The sequence below is a fragment of the Ochotona princeps genome, chromosome 5, assembly GCF_030435755.1.
Source record: "Ochotona princeps isolate mOchPri1 chromosome 5, mOchPri1.hap1, whole genome shotgun sequence".
Lineage (NCBI taxonomy): Eukaryota > Metazoa > Chordata > Mammalia > Lagomorpha > Ochotonidae > Ochotona > Ochotona princeps.
Genome location: NC_080836.1, coordinates 106414349 through 106429667, shown reverse-complemented (window position 1 = coordinate 106429667; position 15319 = coordinate 106414349). Strand labels below are relative to the sequence as shown.

Sequence of the window (15319 nt, the reverse complement as noted above, 5' to 3'; positions counted from 1 at the left end):
CTAAACCCATGTCTTTTCTTAAAGATGTCAGAAATGGTTCTGCTGCTGACATAATCTTTCTAGTGGATACCTCTCGGAGCACAGCCAAGCACCAGTTCCAACTTGTTCGACAGTTCCTATACGATGTGATAGAATCCTTAGCCGAGGGAGGCAATGATTTCCATTTTGCCCTGGTCCAGCTCACCGGAAGCCCACATACCGAGTTCCTGTTCAATACGTACCATACTAACCAAGAAGTGCTCTCCCACATCTCCAACATGTCCTATCCTGGGGGCAGCAATGGGACTGGACAAGGATTAGCAGACGTGATGCGCAAGCACCTGAGCGCGGCTGCTGGGAGCCGGGCCTTCGCTGGAGTCCCTCAGGTTGTCGTAGTTGTGACCGACGGACGCTCGGAGGACAGCCTCGCTCTGCCCTCAGCGGAATTTAAGTCCGCTGATGTTAACGTGTATGCAGTTGGAGTGGAGGACACAGAGGAAGGAGCGCTGAGGGAACTAGCCAGCACACCGCTCAATACGCATGTGTTCAACCTAGAGAATCTGACCTCACTTCATGACGTGGTAGGGCAGCTGGTGTCCTGTGTGCACGCGTCTGTGAGGCCACAGAGGGCTGGGGACACGGACGCTCTTAAAGATGTCACAGGTACCGGCGACTTGCCGTGCTGCGCCCTGCTGTGCTGCTGTTTGCGAAGTGCTCGCTTTGAGGCTACGCGCGGCTCAGAGGCAGCGGGGGCTAGGCAGGGGATGGATACCCACGGGGTAAAAACAAAGGTTTGCATGTCCCCTGTAGGGCCCAGATCCCAAAGATCTCTCTCCCGCATCCAACAGGGTGTCCTTGCTCTGACACGATCGCTGTTTTCCTACACTCTGGTAGCAGCCCACCTCCCTTGGAAAGACCGCCTCTGCTGGCCAGGCACACAGCTCAGAAATCCCCCTCCCATGTGCTCTGGGAGGAGGTGGGGCCCTGTGTCAGGAGGTGTGGGTGCTGACGGCAGTAAAAGGGTGTTCACCCGGGTGTCCCCAGGGCAAGACCCGAGAGCTGGCTCTGATCCAGCTTGATTCTACCTGGAAGACACCGAGTTCTGGACGGCACCAGACATTCAGGAGCCGGAGTTGGAGGCCCCATGCTTGGCTCTGGGGCTGGCTTCCCACGTGGCCTCCGTGCTGTTAACTGTGGCTGTGTCCACAGGGACACTTCCGATTCTCATGTCCCCAGCAGGGCCAGCTTGAGGCATTGCGCCTGAGCAGGGCACCAACAGGCCACTGCACAGTGGCTTGTGTTGAGCCCCTTGGCCATTAAGCTTACTTAGCTCTCCCTTCAGACCTAGGAGCCTGACATCCCAGACATCCCTCTGTAAAGCAGATGTCCAGACAAGTCGTCCTTGTGGGTGGAGGGGTTGCCCAGTGTTAGAATCAGAGGTCACGTGTGACAGCAGGTGGCAGTGAGCTGTGGGCAGAATGGCAGAGGAAGGGGGAGCGCTCCAGAGGTGCTGGGTGGGAGAAGCAGGGGCTCCGGTGGGACCGTCACCTGTCTGCAGAAACGGGAGGGCCAGCAGGTGTGGCTCCACGGGCAGGCTTGGAGACTTGGGAGGAACTGGAGTTGAAGAGACCTGGCGGACTGCTGAGGGTGGAGACGAGGTAGAGTGTGCAGTGGGAGGAGTCTTAGGTGATGCTTATGTTGTGCCTGGCAGCTGCAGGTGTCACAGAGGCCGGTGGGGATGGGAAGGCTGGGCAGCCGAGAGCCCATGCATGCAGACAGCAGTCTCTGGTGATGACCGTGGGCATGTGCTGAGGACACAGCCCAGCATGCTGTCAAGGCAATCAAAGATTCCAGAACTTCTTGAGCCAGAATCCTTGAATGAACAGAGGGTGAACAGGCAACTGGAGCCATGTAGGTTGCCCGGCAGAGGAAGGCTTTGACTCCAGTGGGGGCAGGAGCGCTGCTGCCCTTCTCAGGGGGGGTCTGTGTCCCCTTAGGAAGGGAGAAAGACAGGCCAGGTAGTTTGTCTTTAACTCTGGGAAGCCTGCCCTGTTTCCAGACATTGCGCCTCTGGCACCATGTCAGGCATCCGTCCTTCCCGATTGCAGGAGGGGAAGGTGGCAACCATTAGGACGTGGCAGCAGGGCTGCAGCCTTCCTGGTTCTCAGCACTGCCTGAATGTAGGCCCACACCTGACACACGTGAGGACAACGGCAGAGGCCAGTAGCTCAAGGGGCAGTTTTTCAGTGGTGTCTGGGCAAATGCACAGGAAGCAATGCTGGAGTTGGCCTTTCTTTAGCTGTTGAATCAATGGCCAAGCCCTGAGATGACCACAGCAACTGCTAGGCGAATCTGCTCATCTCCCCAGCCTATTTCCATACGTAAAAACCTTTGTTTTTATGCCCAGGAAGCATTTCCGTCTTCTCGTGTCCCAGCCGCCAGAAGCCCCGGGGTGGAGGAGCCACCCGTGTCTCTTCCTGATTTGTGCCATGCTGCAAGCCTTCTGGCCCCGTGTTTCACTGCATGTTTGCCAGAAGCAAAACCCTCTGCTTAGAGCGTTGGGGAAAGGCGTGTAGGCAGGCATTAGTGAGAGTGCCAACGGACCAGGGTCTTGCCCTCTTCCTGCCTACGTGGGACTAGTCTTGATTATAAAATAAGAGCGTTTCACTTGCACTGTGCTAGTGATTACAGCTGTTTTTAACAAGCTGTACCCAAGCGCCCAATCTCTCACGGTAGCTTCATATTCTTCCAGAAACGGATAGCACTGAGCTACAATTCCGAAATGAAAGCTCAAACGAGTTTTGTTTTTAAGATAGGAAGAAAAAAAAACCCATAAAGATAGAAATTTGTGTTGTGCGTAGGGAGCAAGAATGGGTCTGTTTTTCCCCATGCTGAAATGAGGCATCACGAGGTCTAGCAAGCCTTCACCCACACGTGTGTGTCCAGGAGACCAGCCCTTCCCCTGGGCCTCACGCAACTTTCCCATATGAAATGTCTCAGAGAGCGCTGCGGGAACCAGAGCAGAAAGCCAGGCGACTGCGAAAGCTGAAGCTTGCAGCTAGCCCGCAGGAGTCTCACAGCTATGTCGGTCCTTGATCTGCCTCGCTGAGCACGAGAGCCATGGCTCCTGTGTCTCCTGAGTCACAGCTCCTCTGGATAACAAAGCATGCTTGTGTGTGTCTCCTTATGTTGTGTGTGTCAGAGGACAACGTTCGGTGATGACGAATTATCCAACATTTTTATGACCCACTGCTGGAGATGTTCAGCTGTTTAGGAGAGGGGGGCTAAGGATTTCCCCTTGGTGCCACTGCTAGAAGTTGCTGCCCAAAGTGGGGAAATAGGTGAAGAAGACACAGAGCCAAACCATTTTATTTGTAGAAGGACTATACCAAACATATCCTAGCTCAAACTTCTTCAAATGCCTTGGTGTGTGGGGTGGGAAATTCTTTTGTGGCCAACCTAGAATTCATCTAGGAATCTTCCACATCGGCAGGGGAGTGGCTGGAACTTGGGAGTCCTAAGGAAAACCCAATCTTATTGTTTATGTGTGTGCATCTGCGCACACACATTGTAATTGCGAAGTTGCATCCTTCTCGCTGGATCTCAGGGCAGGGATAGCAGCATCTTCCTGCCAGGGTGGACTCCTGTCCCAGCTCCTGCAATCCCTGTATGAGCTCACTTAATGAGAGAGCTCACGTAAGCACATCACTTCTTCAGAGCTAAACTTTCCGGTTTTTTTAAAGTAAGATAAGATTTATGCTATTTTGCACAGTGAGAATAAAAACAATTCCACCAGAACAAGGAAAGATGAACTTTAATGTCAATTATTCATCGACATTCAAAGATGAAAAGGAATATAGTATTCCAGTGACATCCCAGATGTGAACGTGTAGTATCCTGAGTACCCAGGCTTACACAAAATCTCTGGCTGTCGTGAGCAAAACTTACCTTATTAAAAACATGTGCAAATTCACGGCCCTGCTTTGCAGGTCCCTTGGTCTGTATCAGCATTCCTCGCTCAGTGCTTCTGTGGAGCCCTCATTCTCAGAACCAGGCAGGTTCACTGTCACCAGTGTGGGTAGCCGTTCTGTGTCCCTTGCTTCACCCAGAGGTTGTCCAAAGTAGGGGCTGGTAAGATGCTCGTGGTCCTGCTGGGTCATGAGTGTAGGATGTCATAAAAATGAACTTGGATAATCAGGTCATGACTGGTTTTGTATCACTCTGCTTAATGTTGTTCCGCATTTCCTGACTGGATACGGAGGCAAAGGCGCAAATGAACAAAGCACCCAGCCTAGCTCAGACCTACGCTGGGGTTTCACACATCCTGTGAAAAAAAGACAAAATAGAAATTCACCAAAGTATCTTTAAAATTGACATTTTAAATGTAGTTTGAATATTGATTTACAAAGTTACACGTAAGATGAGAAGTCAAAAAAACCTGAGATTTGCACCAAAAGTACTTATAATCCCTCGAGGAAGTAGCAGAAATGGTCAAAATTTAGAGCTCATCTTTAGATTGTTTTTGTTACTCTGCTCATCTGTCTCCTCCTGTATGCATGAGAACCCACAATTCCATGCATATTTAGTAGAAACTTGGACAATAAGCACTTGAGATTTTTCCCCGTGGAAAAAGAGCAGACATAACCTTGTGATAAACACTCCTCGATTTACACCATGATGTCTGAGAAGTTGCCTCGTATCCTTCAGAATGCAGAACCCAGAGAGAAGATCGCGTGTCCTAATCTCCGATGTTTCATGTGTCTGAATCTCGTGTTTCCTGGGCCTCCCAGGAAGCCGCCAGCACTCTGAGGGGTGCGTGTGCTCACCGGTCCTAACGCTTTCACGTGTTTTTGCATTTCTTTCTTTCAAGCACCGGACTCTGCTGACCTTCTTTTCCTTATTGACGGATCAGACAACACCGGAAGTGCTCATTTCGCAGTCATTCGCGACTTCCTTGTCAATGTGCTTGACAGACTCTCGATCGGAGCTCAGCAGATCCGAGTGGGGGTGGTCCAGTATAGCCAGGAGCCCAGAACCGTGTTCCGCTTGGACAGCTACTCCTCCAAGGCCCAGGTTCTGGACGCGGTGAAGGCCCTTGGGTTTGCTGGCGGGGAGCTGGCCAACCTCGGCCTGGCCCTGGAGTTCGTGGTGGAAAATCACTTCACCCGGGCTGGGGGCAGCCGCGTGGAGGAGGGGGTTCCCCAGGTGCTGGTCCTCATAAGTGCCGGCCCGTCTAGTGACGAGATTCACGACGGGGCGGTGGCGCTGAAGCAGGCCAGTGTGTTCTCGTTCGGCCTCGGCGCCCAGGCCGCTTCCCGGGCTGAGCTTCAGCAGATAGCTACCGAGGACAACTTGGTGTTTATGGTCCCGGAATTCCGTAACTTTGGGGACCTCCAGGAGCAGTTACTGCCCTACATTGTTGGTGTGGCCCAAAGGCACATTGTCTTACAACCACCAACCATTATCACACAAGGTACGTATGCTCCTCTCACCGTGTGTGTGTGTGTGTGTGTGTGTGTGTATGTGGCAGGGGGTGCGGTGCGCTGTGGTGTGATGTGCTCTGCTGGCTGTTGTACACCGACGTGGGTACTGAGCAGCCGGCCTGCAGAGAAGCTGTGAGTACACAGTGCGATTCTGCTGAGGTATGCCGAGTCCTGAACTTTATGTTTGATTGCTTTAGTGTGTGACGAGACTGAAGACTCGCAGGCGAGTGTGAGTTGAAAAAGTTGGAACAAGCATGTGTGGTTGAAAAAGATTGGTTTTAAGAACACAACAGGCCTCAGGGAGGTGATTAAATCAGCCCGAACATGCAAGTGAGGGCCTCGTGCAGCCCTGAGGATAGTATGTCAGGCTAATGGCATCTGGGTCAGTGTGTCAGGGCCATGCCGCAGAGAGCTTCTCCCCCAAAGAGCTGGAGCAGCGAGGGTCCCCTGAGAGTCACACATCTGAAGGTAAGGGATGCGGAGAACTTGACATGAATGCCTGCCTTGGGCTGTGCTTGTGGTATGTAGGAGCAATGATATTTAGTGGCAAGATTACAGCAGACTTGGACATGGAGGGCTTGGGGCAAAATGGGCCATTGGGTTACCCCAAAGAACATCACGCCTTCCGAGTCCTACAGCTGATATTCCTGTAACGGACGCTGGAGACACGTGCAGGCCAGTGAGGACACACAGATGTGCTAGCCGAGAGCTCGGTTACTTTCCAGATGGTGTGGGTTTCAGGAGTGAGGCCAGGCAGGTAGGATGCTGTTGGGTACATGTGGGACATGGTGGCCTAAACGGTGTTTAAGAACACCCAGCTCACTTCCTAGTGCTGGCTGCACCTAGCAACACTCCAGCAAGACCAGCAGTGAAAGACAAGACTCCCTCGTGATCCTGACTGGGTGCTGGGCTCAGTGCAAATTGCCAGACAGGTGCTGAGTCATGGAGGGCTCTGGCTGCTGCTGGCGACCACTGACTCCCATCGTCTCTTGTGGAGTGACCCATCATCACAGCCAGCTCCTGCTTGCTGGCTTTGTAGGGGAAGGGCCTGGGTGAGGACCTGGCAGAACAAATTCTGCTTTACCTACCTCTTCAGGAATGTTTTCTATGCTTCTTCAGGTAGGAAAAATGATTAGCAATAATTCAGCAGTAAGCATGTTTGAGGGACAGCATTGCCTGAAATTTAGAGTGGGCCATTCTAAAGTCTTGATGAAGAACTTTTAAAAAAATGATTTATTTTTATTGAAAGGCAGATTTATAGAGAGGAGAGACACAGAGAAAGATTATCCATCTACTAGTTCATTGCCAAAATGGCTGCAACAGTTGGAGCTGAGCTGATCCAAAGCCAGGAATTAGGAACTTCCGGGTCTCTCACATGGGTGCCCAGACCTAAGGCTTTGGGCCATCCTTCACTACATTTCCAGGCCATGAGCAGGGAGCTGGATGGGAAGTGGAACAACCAGGACATGAACCGGTGCCCATGTTGGATGCCAGTGCATGCAAGTGGATGGTTAGCTAACTCAGCCAACTGAGCCATCCTGGCAGCTCCCAGCGAAGAACTTCTTTATTGCCACATGAATGGAGCAACCTCCACCTGGGAGCATTTCACCCATCATGAGTTCTGGTCTTTGTGTAAAAATAAAGGTGGTTTCCATTTCTATACAAGGCTTGGGAAATACAAGTGGAGTTAGCTTGACGTGGTTTTCACACAGGCTTTGAGGTGTAGGGACAGTTGCAGCCTAGAGCTCAGGAGTGTGGCAGGCATCCTGGTATGAAATCATTCTCTAGACAAGCCTCCTCATAACATCTGTGCAAGTCACAAGGCCAGGGCACTGTGTTGTGAGTTTGAACTCATTTGGGCTTCCAACTCATTAGAACTGACTGGAATCCTCACTGACCAAATGGCGCAGACAGGGACCCAACCTGTATCCTAGAGTGGCTTGAACCGGCAGCATAGACAGGAAGAACCACGGGTCCCAGGGGTCGGGACCTGCCTGCAGCTTGAACAGGCAGTGTAGACAGGAAGAACCAGGGATCACAGGGTCTGAGACCTGCCTGTGGCTTGGACAGGCAGTGTAGACAGGAAGACAGGAAGAACCACGGGCCCCGGGGCCGGGACCTGCCTGCCCAGTGCTTTGAGATGCTCACACTCACTCTCATCTTGGCATTACTTTGTGGCCCTGACAGTTAAGGAAACAACCAAATAAGAAGTTCCTCTGGGCTTGTGCACTTTTGGAAGCAAGCCAGCCTTTCTGTGAGCACTGGGGGACAGTGGCCTGCGGGTGGGAGGCCCATCTCTGGTCCTTGGTCCTGTATCAGTGAACTGTGGGCAGAACTTGGTCTTCAGCCTCTTGTATTTATGGCGAAGGACTTGCACTAGACAAAGACCCAGAGAAGTTAGCATCAGAAGCCCCGTGCAGCCCCCCACCCCCTTCAGATCTCCCCCAAGCAGCTCCTTGCCTGTGGGTCTTGTCTTAACGTTAGCGACCCCCTTGCAGAGACTCAGCAGATAAGCCCTCACCACCAGGCAGGTGTGGGGCTACAGCAAGTCCTGGAGACGTGGTGCTGCCGAGCAAGGTGGATGTGGCTGGTCTGTGCCATGTCAAGAGGAGACAGCAGCAATGTGGGGTAGTCCTAGATGGCCATAGTTTAGGTGAAGACACTCGACAGGGCAGGAGGCATGCCAAGAAGCAGCAGGGTAGGCAGGAGACAAGCAAGTGAATGGAGGGGAAAGAGCCCAGCAAAAGGAGCTGCAGGCTGGGCAGTTGGAGCACGCAGCTGGGGGAGACAGACAGCAGTGCCTGGTAAAGCAGCTGGCTTGGTGGGGAGAGAAGCATCAGCTTTGCTGTGGGGTGTGTCATCGGAGGAGGAAGAGGGAGAGAGAGAGGGAGAGAGAGAGAGGGAGAAAGAGAGAGACTGAGAGGCCCATAGAGACAGTCTTGAGCAATAACAATCGTAAAGCAGCGGAATGGGAGCTGAACTCTGGCCAGGGGTCTGGGAGGAACATCAGTGATGGGGGCACACAGGAGTGTAAGGTGACAGGTGGTGGGACAGGGACTCCTGTGCCAAGAAACCCTGGAGGGAGGCAACCACCAGTGCCCCTTGAATGCACCACATGGGGGCACTGGTTATGTTGGCAGAGCAACGTCCTTGAGCAGCTATGCTGGGGAGAAGATGGAGTTGAGGGTAGGCAAGGAAGAGGGGAGGGGCTGCCTGCCCCAGTGGCTCCTTGGTGACGCTGCTGGCTGGCGGTGGTCAAGAGCAGAGGCAGGACAGAGTCAGACTTTTAGGTGCAGGTTAGCTGCTGGCCTTGGCTGCCCACGTGTGGTCTGGAATCGCCAGTGTGGGTCAAGTCAAAGTCACTCAGCCAGCACAGATGTGAAATGGGTCTGGACGTCTCAGTCCTTACATATCGGGGTGTGCTATGGGTGAGGTACCCCCCAGGCCTTTACCTGCCCGTCAAACCCCCATGGCCTCTCACCAACTCCGAGGCAGCAAGGGGGACCCGAGGTTTTGTGTTTCACCAGATGTGAATACCGGTCCCCCTTCGCCACCCCTGCGGGACCTGCAGTGATACCACAGGACAGGCGTGAACACGAGGGACAGGGAGAAGGGCACAGTTCCCTCCAGGGCCCCTCGCTGATCCACTGCCGGTGATCATGAAGAAGGGTGCAGCCTGCGGGACTGAAGCCTGCCCAGGGATTCTGGGCATGTCCGCCTGCCCTGGGGGAGACTCACCACCAACATGTTGGTGGCAATGTGGAATACTCTTCCTGGGGTAGAGCATGCCTGTGTGCATGCGTGTCGTCTCTAACGGTGCAGAGGGCTGGGGAGCCCAGTGGACAGCGACACCGTCAGGCTTATCCGTGCAGACATCTTCTGTATTTATTTTTAAAATGTATTGATTTGAAAGTCTGAATTTTCGTGAGGGAGAAAGATCAACATGTGTATCCATAAACTGGTTTACTCCCCAGCTGGTCTCACCAGCCACGACTGGGCCAAGAGCCAGGAGCTTTTTCTGGGTCACCACGTGGGTGGCAGAGGCCCAGGCAATTGGGCTGTCTTCTGCTGTGTTCCCAGGCCATTAGCAGGGAGTCGGATCAGAAGTGGAACAGCTGGGACTTGAACTCACTGCACCACAGCACCGGTCCCTTGCTAGGATATTTTAAAGCAGAAGTGAATGGGCAGCTCACAGACATGGAGCTTCTCCAACAAAGGAAGTCAGGAAAGGCCAGGAGGGGTGTGGGTAAGGATGACTGTGCCAAGGGTATTTCTGGTGCCCTGCGGTTGCTGGGGTGGCTGGGGCTGCAGAGTGAGGGGAACGCAGGCGAGCTCTGGCCTCCCAGCGGCAACCCTGCAGCGTGTCTGGAAGCGCTCAGGTCTCTGGGCTGGGCACTGTGGTCTGACTGAGTTCTCTGTGCTTGAGTGGGAGTTCGTAGCCAGCATGTGTGTGCGTGCGTGTGTGCGTGTGTGCGTGTGTAGGTGACTGCTTGCTCTCTGATTCCCCCTAACTTATCACAGTGTTCACACATCACGCACCCCTGGTGTGAACACTCGTGCCACTTCCTGGCTTTGGTGTTGATTTTTCTTTCTTTGCAAGTTTTATGCTGCTAAGTAGGGCTATTTATTTCTGTTTTGGAGGGGGAGGGCGTGAGAGATGAAGATGTGGAGGATAGAACTGAAGGCAGGGATGAGGAGGGGCACTCGGTGTGGGGTGGTATGCTCAAGGGGCCTCTGAACTTAACACTGCGTATTTCTAAAACCAAGACCGAGAGCAGCTGAGCAACCACTAATGACTTCTGTAATTAGTCATTCAACCTGTGATTTCATCCTGGCCAAATTATATGTTTATGGCTGAAAAGAACTAACGTGTTAGTGACTGCATGCTAAGCAGGTAGCTACTGCAACTTGAATCGCTTTCTAGAAGGTTCTCCTGAGCAGGCAGGGTGGGAGGGCAGGCTGTCCCCAGGGCTCACACGTGTCTTGTGGCAAGTCCTTGGGGTGTTGGCCAGTGACGCTGGCCAGGACGGAGGGTGATGTCTTTGGAGGGCAGCTGGCTTCGTAGAACGCCACTGCCGAATGTCATTGGCGAGGCGTTGTCCTCACTGTGTGATGTTGTTGCCCACAGTCGTGGAGGTCAACAAGAGGGACATAGTCTTCCTGGTGGACGGCTCAGCCAAACTGGGACCGGCCAGCTTCAATGCCATCCGAGAGTTCATCACCAAGATCATCCAGCGGCTGGAGATCGGGCCGGACCTGATCCAGGTGGCGGTAGCCCAGTATGCGGACAGCGTCAGGCCCGAGTTTAACTTCAACACCTACCAGAGCAAGCGGGAGGTCATCACCGCCGTGCGGAGAATGAGGCTGCTGGATGGCTCGGCCCTCAACACGGGCTATGCTCTCGATTTCGTGCGCAACAACCTGTTCACCAGCTCCACCGGCTACCGGGCCTCCGAGGGCGTGCCCAAGCTGCTGGTGCTGCTCACAGGTGGCAAGTCCCAGGATGACATCAGCCAGCCGGCCCAGGAGCTCAAGAGGAGTGGCATCCTGGCCTTTGCTGTGGGCAACAGCGTGGCCGATAAACTGGAGCTGGAGGAGATCGCCTTTGACCCCACCCTGGTGTTCACCACGACCGAGTTCCGGGCCGCTCCGCTCCAGAACATGCTGACCAACTTGCTGGCACCCCTGCGTACCCTCTCTGGGACCACGGAAGGTATGGTGGCCATGGCTCCAGACACAGCGGGGTGCTGTGCAGGCAGAATCCTCGAGAGTAAAACCCCAAAAGTGTGATTTGGGCTCAGCTAGGGTCAGTGGTGAAAAGCTGAGGGAACACACCACAGTTAGCCCAGAAGAGCTGTGTGGCTCAGAACATCCTACAGGTAGAAGCCTGTGATTTAAACTCTGGGTTCCGGGGTTGCCTGTCTCCGAGGCTGTGGTCAGGTGTCCTCCTTGGCCAGGTCCCGGGTTGCTTTGTTTGTGCCGGCGACCGCTGCCTGCCCCTCGCTCCCCTGTCTTCCCCCAGGACGGAGCCTGGCTCTGTCTCTTCCCGACCTGTGTGCAGCACGGGGCGGAGCCCCGAGAGCGCCTCCCCTCTCCCTCGGCTCTCCTATGGGGGGTGCATTGAAAGGCAGGGCAGAAGAGGTCACAGGGCTGCAATGGGACATTTACTCCAAGGCAGAGCAAAGGCTTATGAGCTTAGGGAGCGAGTAAATGCAATCCACCGTCCCCATGAAGAGAAGATGTATACCATGGACTCTGACTGCGCCCACCCCCGCTCCCCCACCCCCGCTCCCCCGCTGGAGGGCGTCCCCACCCCCGCTCCCCCACCCCCGCTCCCCCACCCCCGCTCCCCCACCCCCGCTCCCCCGCTGGAGGGCGTCCCCACACCCTGTATGGCACAGGCGCATGCTCTCTCTGACTCTCCGCTCTTCTGAAAACCTCTCTCACTCTCTTCTGAAATCCCAGTCCACAGCCAAAGTGGGACTTGATACACGTGGGACAAAAGGAGCTGTTCAGGGCAAATGATGGAGAGACTTCAGGGCAGAAGACGGGACTGGTGCTAGAGCTTAGAAAGCATGCTTAATGTGTGCAGGGAAATGCTTGGGACTGAGAAATGTCCACGGGGAACCAAGGACAGCAGCCGAGGACAGCAGGTCTGCACTTTACCGGGTCCCCACGCTTTGCTCATCCTGCTCCGGATGAGCTCCAGGACCCGTCATGTCGCTGCCTGGCGATGTGGTGACTCCTGGTAGGAGAGTCCGGTTGAGAATGGCCAGTGGGAGGTCCCAGGGAACCGGAAACCGAGAGCCTGTGGATTTCAGCTTCAAGGAGCGCATGTCCTCAGGTGAAACTTGTAGGCTGGTACAGGTGGGCTCCTGTGTAAGCAGGAGCAGGTGAACCTGCCTCAGTCTGTGGGCATAGGGTGAGTGCCACCGCAGGGCATAGCGCCTGTGCAGATCCCTGCTCCGGGAAGGTCCTGAGCACATGGCGGGTTGTGAACACTCTTACTTTGGTGCTGTCTGTGTGAGCCCCCCGCTGCAGGCTTGCCTCGCTGGCCTGGGTCACCGCTGGAGGACCGCAGCAGCCACCTGCTGTGTCTGACAGCTGCTTTGCTGTGCTGCCTCTCTCTGCTCTCAGGTCAGGCATGTGTGCTCGGGGTCGCGCACACATGAGGACGGCCCCGGCCGGGGTCTCGTGCGTCTCACTTTGTGTTCTATGCTTCACCGCAGTTCACGCAAACAAAAGGGATATCATCTTCCTTCTGGACGGATCGCTCAACGTGGGCAAGACCAATTTCCCTTATGTGCGAGACTTTGTCACGAGCCTAGTGAGCAGCCTTGATGTCGGAAGGGACAGCATTCGTGTCGGTTTAGTGCAGTTCAGCGAGACTCCGGTGACGGAGTTCTCGCTAGACACGTATGAGACCAAATCGGAGCTGCTGGCCCATGTGAGGCGGCTGCAGCTGCAGGGGGGGACGGGCCTGAACACGGGCTCTGCCCTGAGCTATGTCCATGCCAACCACTTCAGCGAAGCCGGCGGCAGCAGGATCCGCGAGGACGTGCCGCAGCTCTTGCTCCTGCTCACGGCGGGGCAGGCGGAGGACTCGTATTTGCAAGCGGCCAACGCCTTGGCACGGGCGGGCATCCTGACCTTTTGCGTGGGGACCAGCCAGGCCAATAGGGCCGAGTTGGAGCAGATCGCTTTTAACCCCAGCCTGGTATATCTCATGGACGATTTCAGCTCCTTGCCAGCTCTGCCGCAGCAGCTGATTCAGCCCCTAACCACTTATGTTAGCGGAGGTGTGCAGGAAGTTCCACTCGCCCAGCCAGGTAAAGCCTCCTGCCTGCACGGGACTCCCTCTCCTTCCGCGGACACCTCCCCGGCAGGGCCTTCACCCAGCTGATCTCAGGAGCGTGGCGAGCTGTAGAAAGATGGTGGGCTCTGGGATGGGAGTGCGGGCCACTGTACCAGCAAGTTCAGCCTCTTGGTGGCAGGGTGCCTACAACAGCCAGCTCACGCTTTGTCCACCACTTCTCGCCCTTTATTCTGGAGTGAAAATCCAGCTGGCAGAGACTGGGAGGGGATGGGGTCATGCTGGAGTATCCTTGAGTTATCTAAAAACTGAAACTATTTTCTTTTGTACAGCTTTTTAAAAAAATCATTTACTTTTATTTGACTTAAAGGGCAGGGGAGAGAGAGAGAGAGAGAGAGAGGGATCTTCTAACATTGGTTCATGCTCCACGTGTCTGCAGCAGCCAGGGCGAGGCTGAGTCAAAGCCAGGAGCTAAGGACTGAATGTGGCTAACCCACGTGGGTGGCCGGACCCCAAGGACTGGAACCTCCCCCTACTGCGTCCTGGGGTCGGCTTCAGCAGCAGCTGGCATTGGGAGCAGCCCTGGGGCAGGAGCCCTGGCTCCTCACTATGGGGTGTGGGCAACCCCGAGTGGCCTCTGCCTCTATGCCAAACACGCAGGCAAGCTTGTTTTCTCCATTTAGATTTTGTGTTCAGAATTGGCTGGAGTTTAAAATCACATGTGAAGTGTGGTATAGAACGGTTTCCCCGAGAAGTTTGGATCCTCGTTAGGGGTGTGTTTGCACCACCAGCTTGCTGGTGTCACATGGATGGGCAGCAAGACTAAATTGAGGGCAGCCTGGCCATAGCAGTTCTAGAACTGTCTGAATGAGAAGCAGCACCCCGGGCATGGTCCCCTGTGGGCTGAGCGCCTGTGCTCTCTGGTGTTGGGTTACCGGGCTTTGGGAAGCATAGGCGGAGGAATGATGGGCACGTTTTTAACCTCATCCGTTCAGGGCTGACATGTGGTGGCTTAACGTTGTCCGACAGCTGACTCCTGCCAGTCTTTCTCCCGCAAACAAGGCCCGTGCTTGAGGACGGAGTTCCTTGAGGGTCATGCTGTCAATCACTTCATTTAGGGGTATCTTGAAAGAGCTGTCTGCTCTCCTGGGCTAATGCCATGTGGTGCAAGAACAGCACCAGCCAGTGGGGTATTGCCAAGGATACGTGACCCTGGGCTGGGCAGGCTGAGCGAGGTGGGCTGTCATGTGGCCCTTATACACGGCTTTGGAATAGGACATTTCTGTGAGGCATGCGTGGTTTTGCGCCTCTTGCTGGTACAGTGGCAGCGGATGCATGACTGAGGGACGGTGGCACTGGGCTGGCATCCACGTGGCACCTGCTGCAGTCTCCTTACTCACTGTGTCCTGGTCAAACTTTCTTTGTAGAAAGCAAGCGAGACATTCTGTTTCTCCTGGACGGCTCAGCCAACCTCGTGGGCCAGTTCCCCGCTGTCCGCGACTTTGTCTACAGGGTCATTGAGGAGCTGGACGTGCAGCCCGAGGGCACCCGGGTGGCCGTGGCTCAGTACAGCGACGACGTCAAGGTGGAGTCGCGCTTCGATGAGCATCTGCACAAGCCAGACATTCTGAACCACGTGAAGAGGATGAAGATCAAGACCGGCAAGGCCCTGAACCTGGGCTACGCACTCGACTTCGTGCAGAGACACGTGTTCGTCAAGTCGGCGGGCAGCCGCATCGAGGATGGCGTGCTGCAGTTCCTGGTGCTGCTGGTGGCCGGCCGCTCCTCTGATCGCGTGGATGGCCCGGCTGAAAGCCTCAAGAGGAGCGGCGTGGTGCCCTTCATCTTCCAGGCCAAGAACGCAGACCCCACGGAGCTGGAGAAGATCGTGCCATCACCCGCCTTCATCCTGGTGACAGAGTCGCTGCCCAAGATTGGGGACCTGCAGCCGCAGGTTGTGAACCTCCTGAAATCCGTGCAGAACGGGGCTCCAGCGCCAGGTACAGCCGGACCCGCGCCGGGGTGGGCAGCCAGCGCACGCAGC

General features: G+C 55.0%; 1 protein-coding gene across 1 annotated transcript in view; it reads left to right on the top strand.

Annotated features, from left to right (window-relative positions):
- Positions 1–15319, top strand: part of COL6A3 (collagen type VI alpha 3 chain) — a 74615-nt gene that overhangs the window by 13119 nt on the left and 46177 nt on the right. Inside the window, exons 3-7 of the mRNA XM_058665172.1 lie at positions 25–642; positions 4850–5452; positions 10591–11175; positions 12692–13291; positions 14703–15275. Of these exons, the coding sequence (XP_058521155.1) occupies positions 25–642; positions 4850–5452; positions 10591–11175; positions 12692–13291; positions 14703–15275 (2979 nt within the window). The remainder of the gene's footprint in view (positions 1–24; positions 643–4849; positions 5453–10590; positions 11176–12691; positions 13292–14702; positions 15276–15319) is intronic.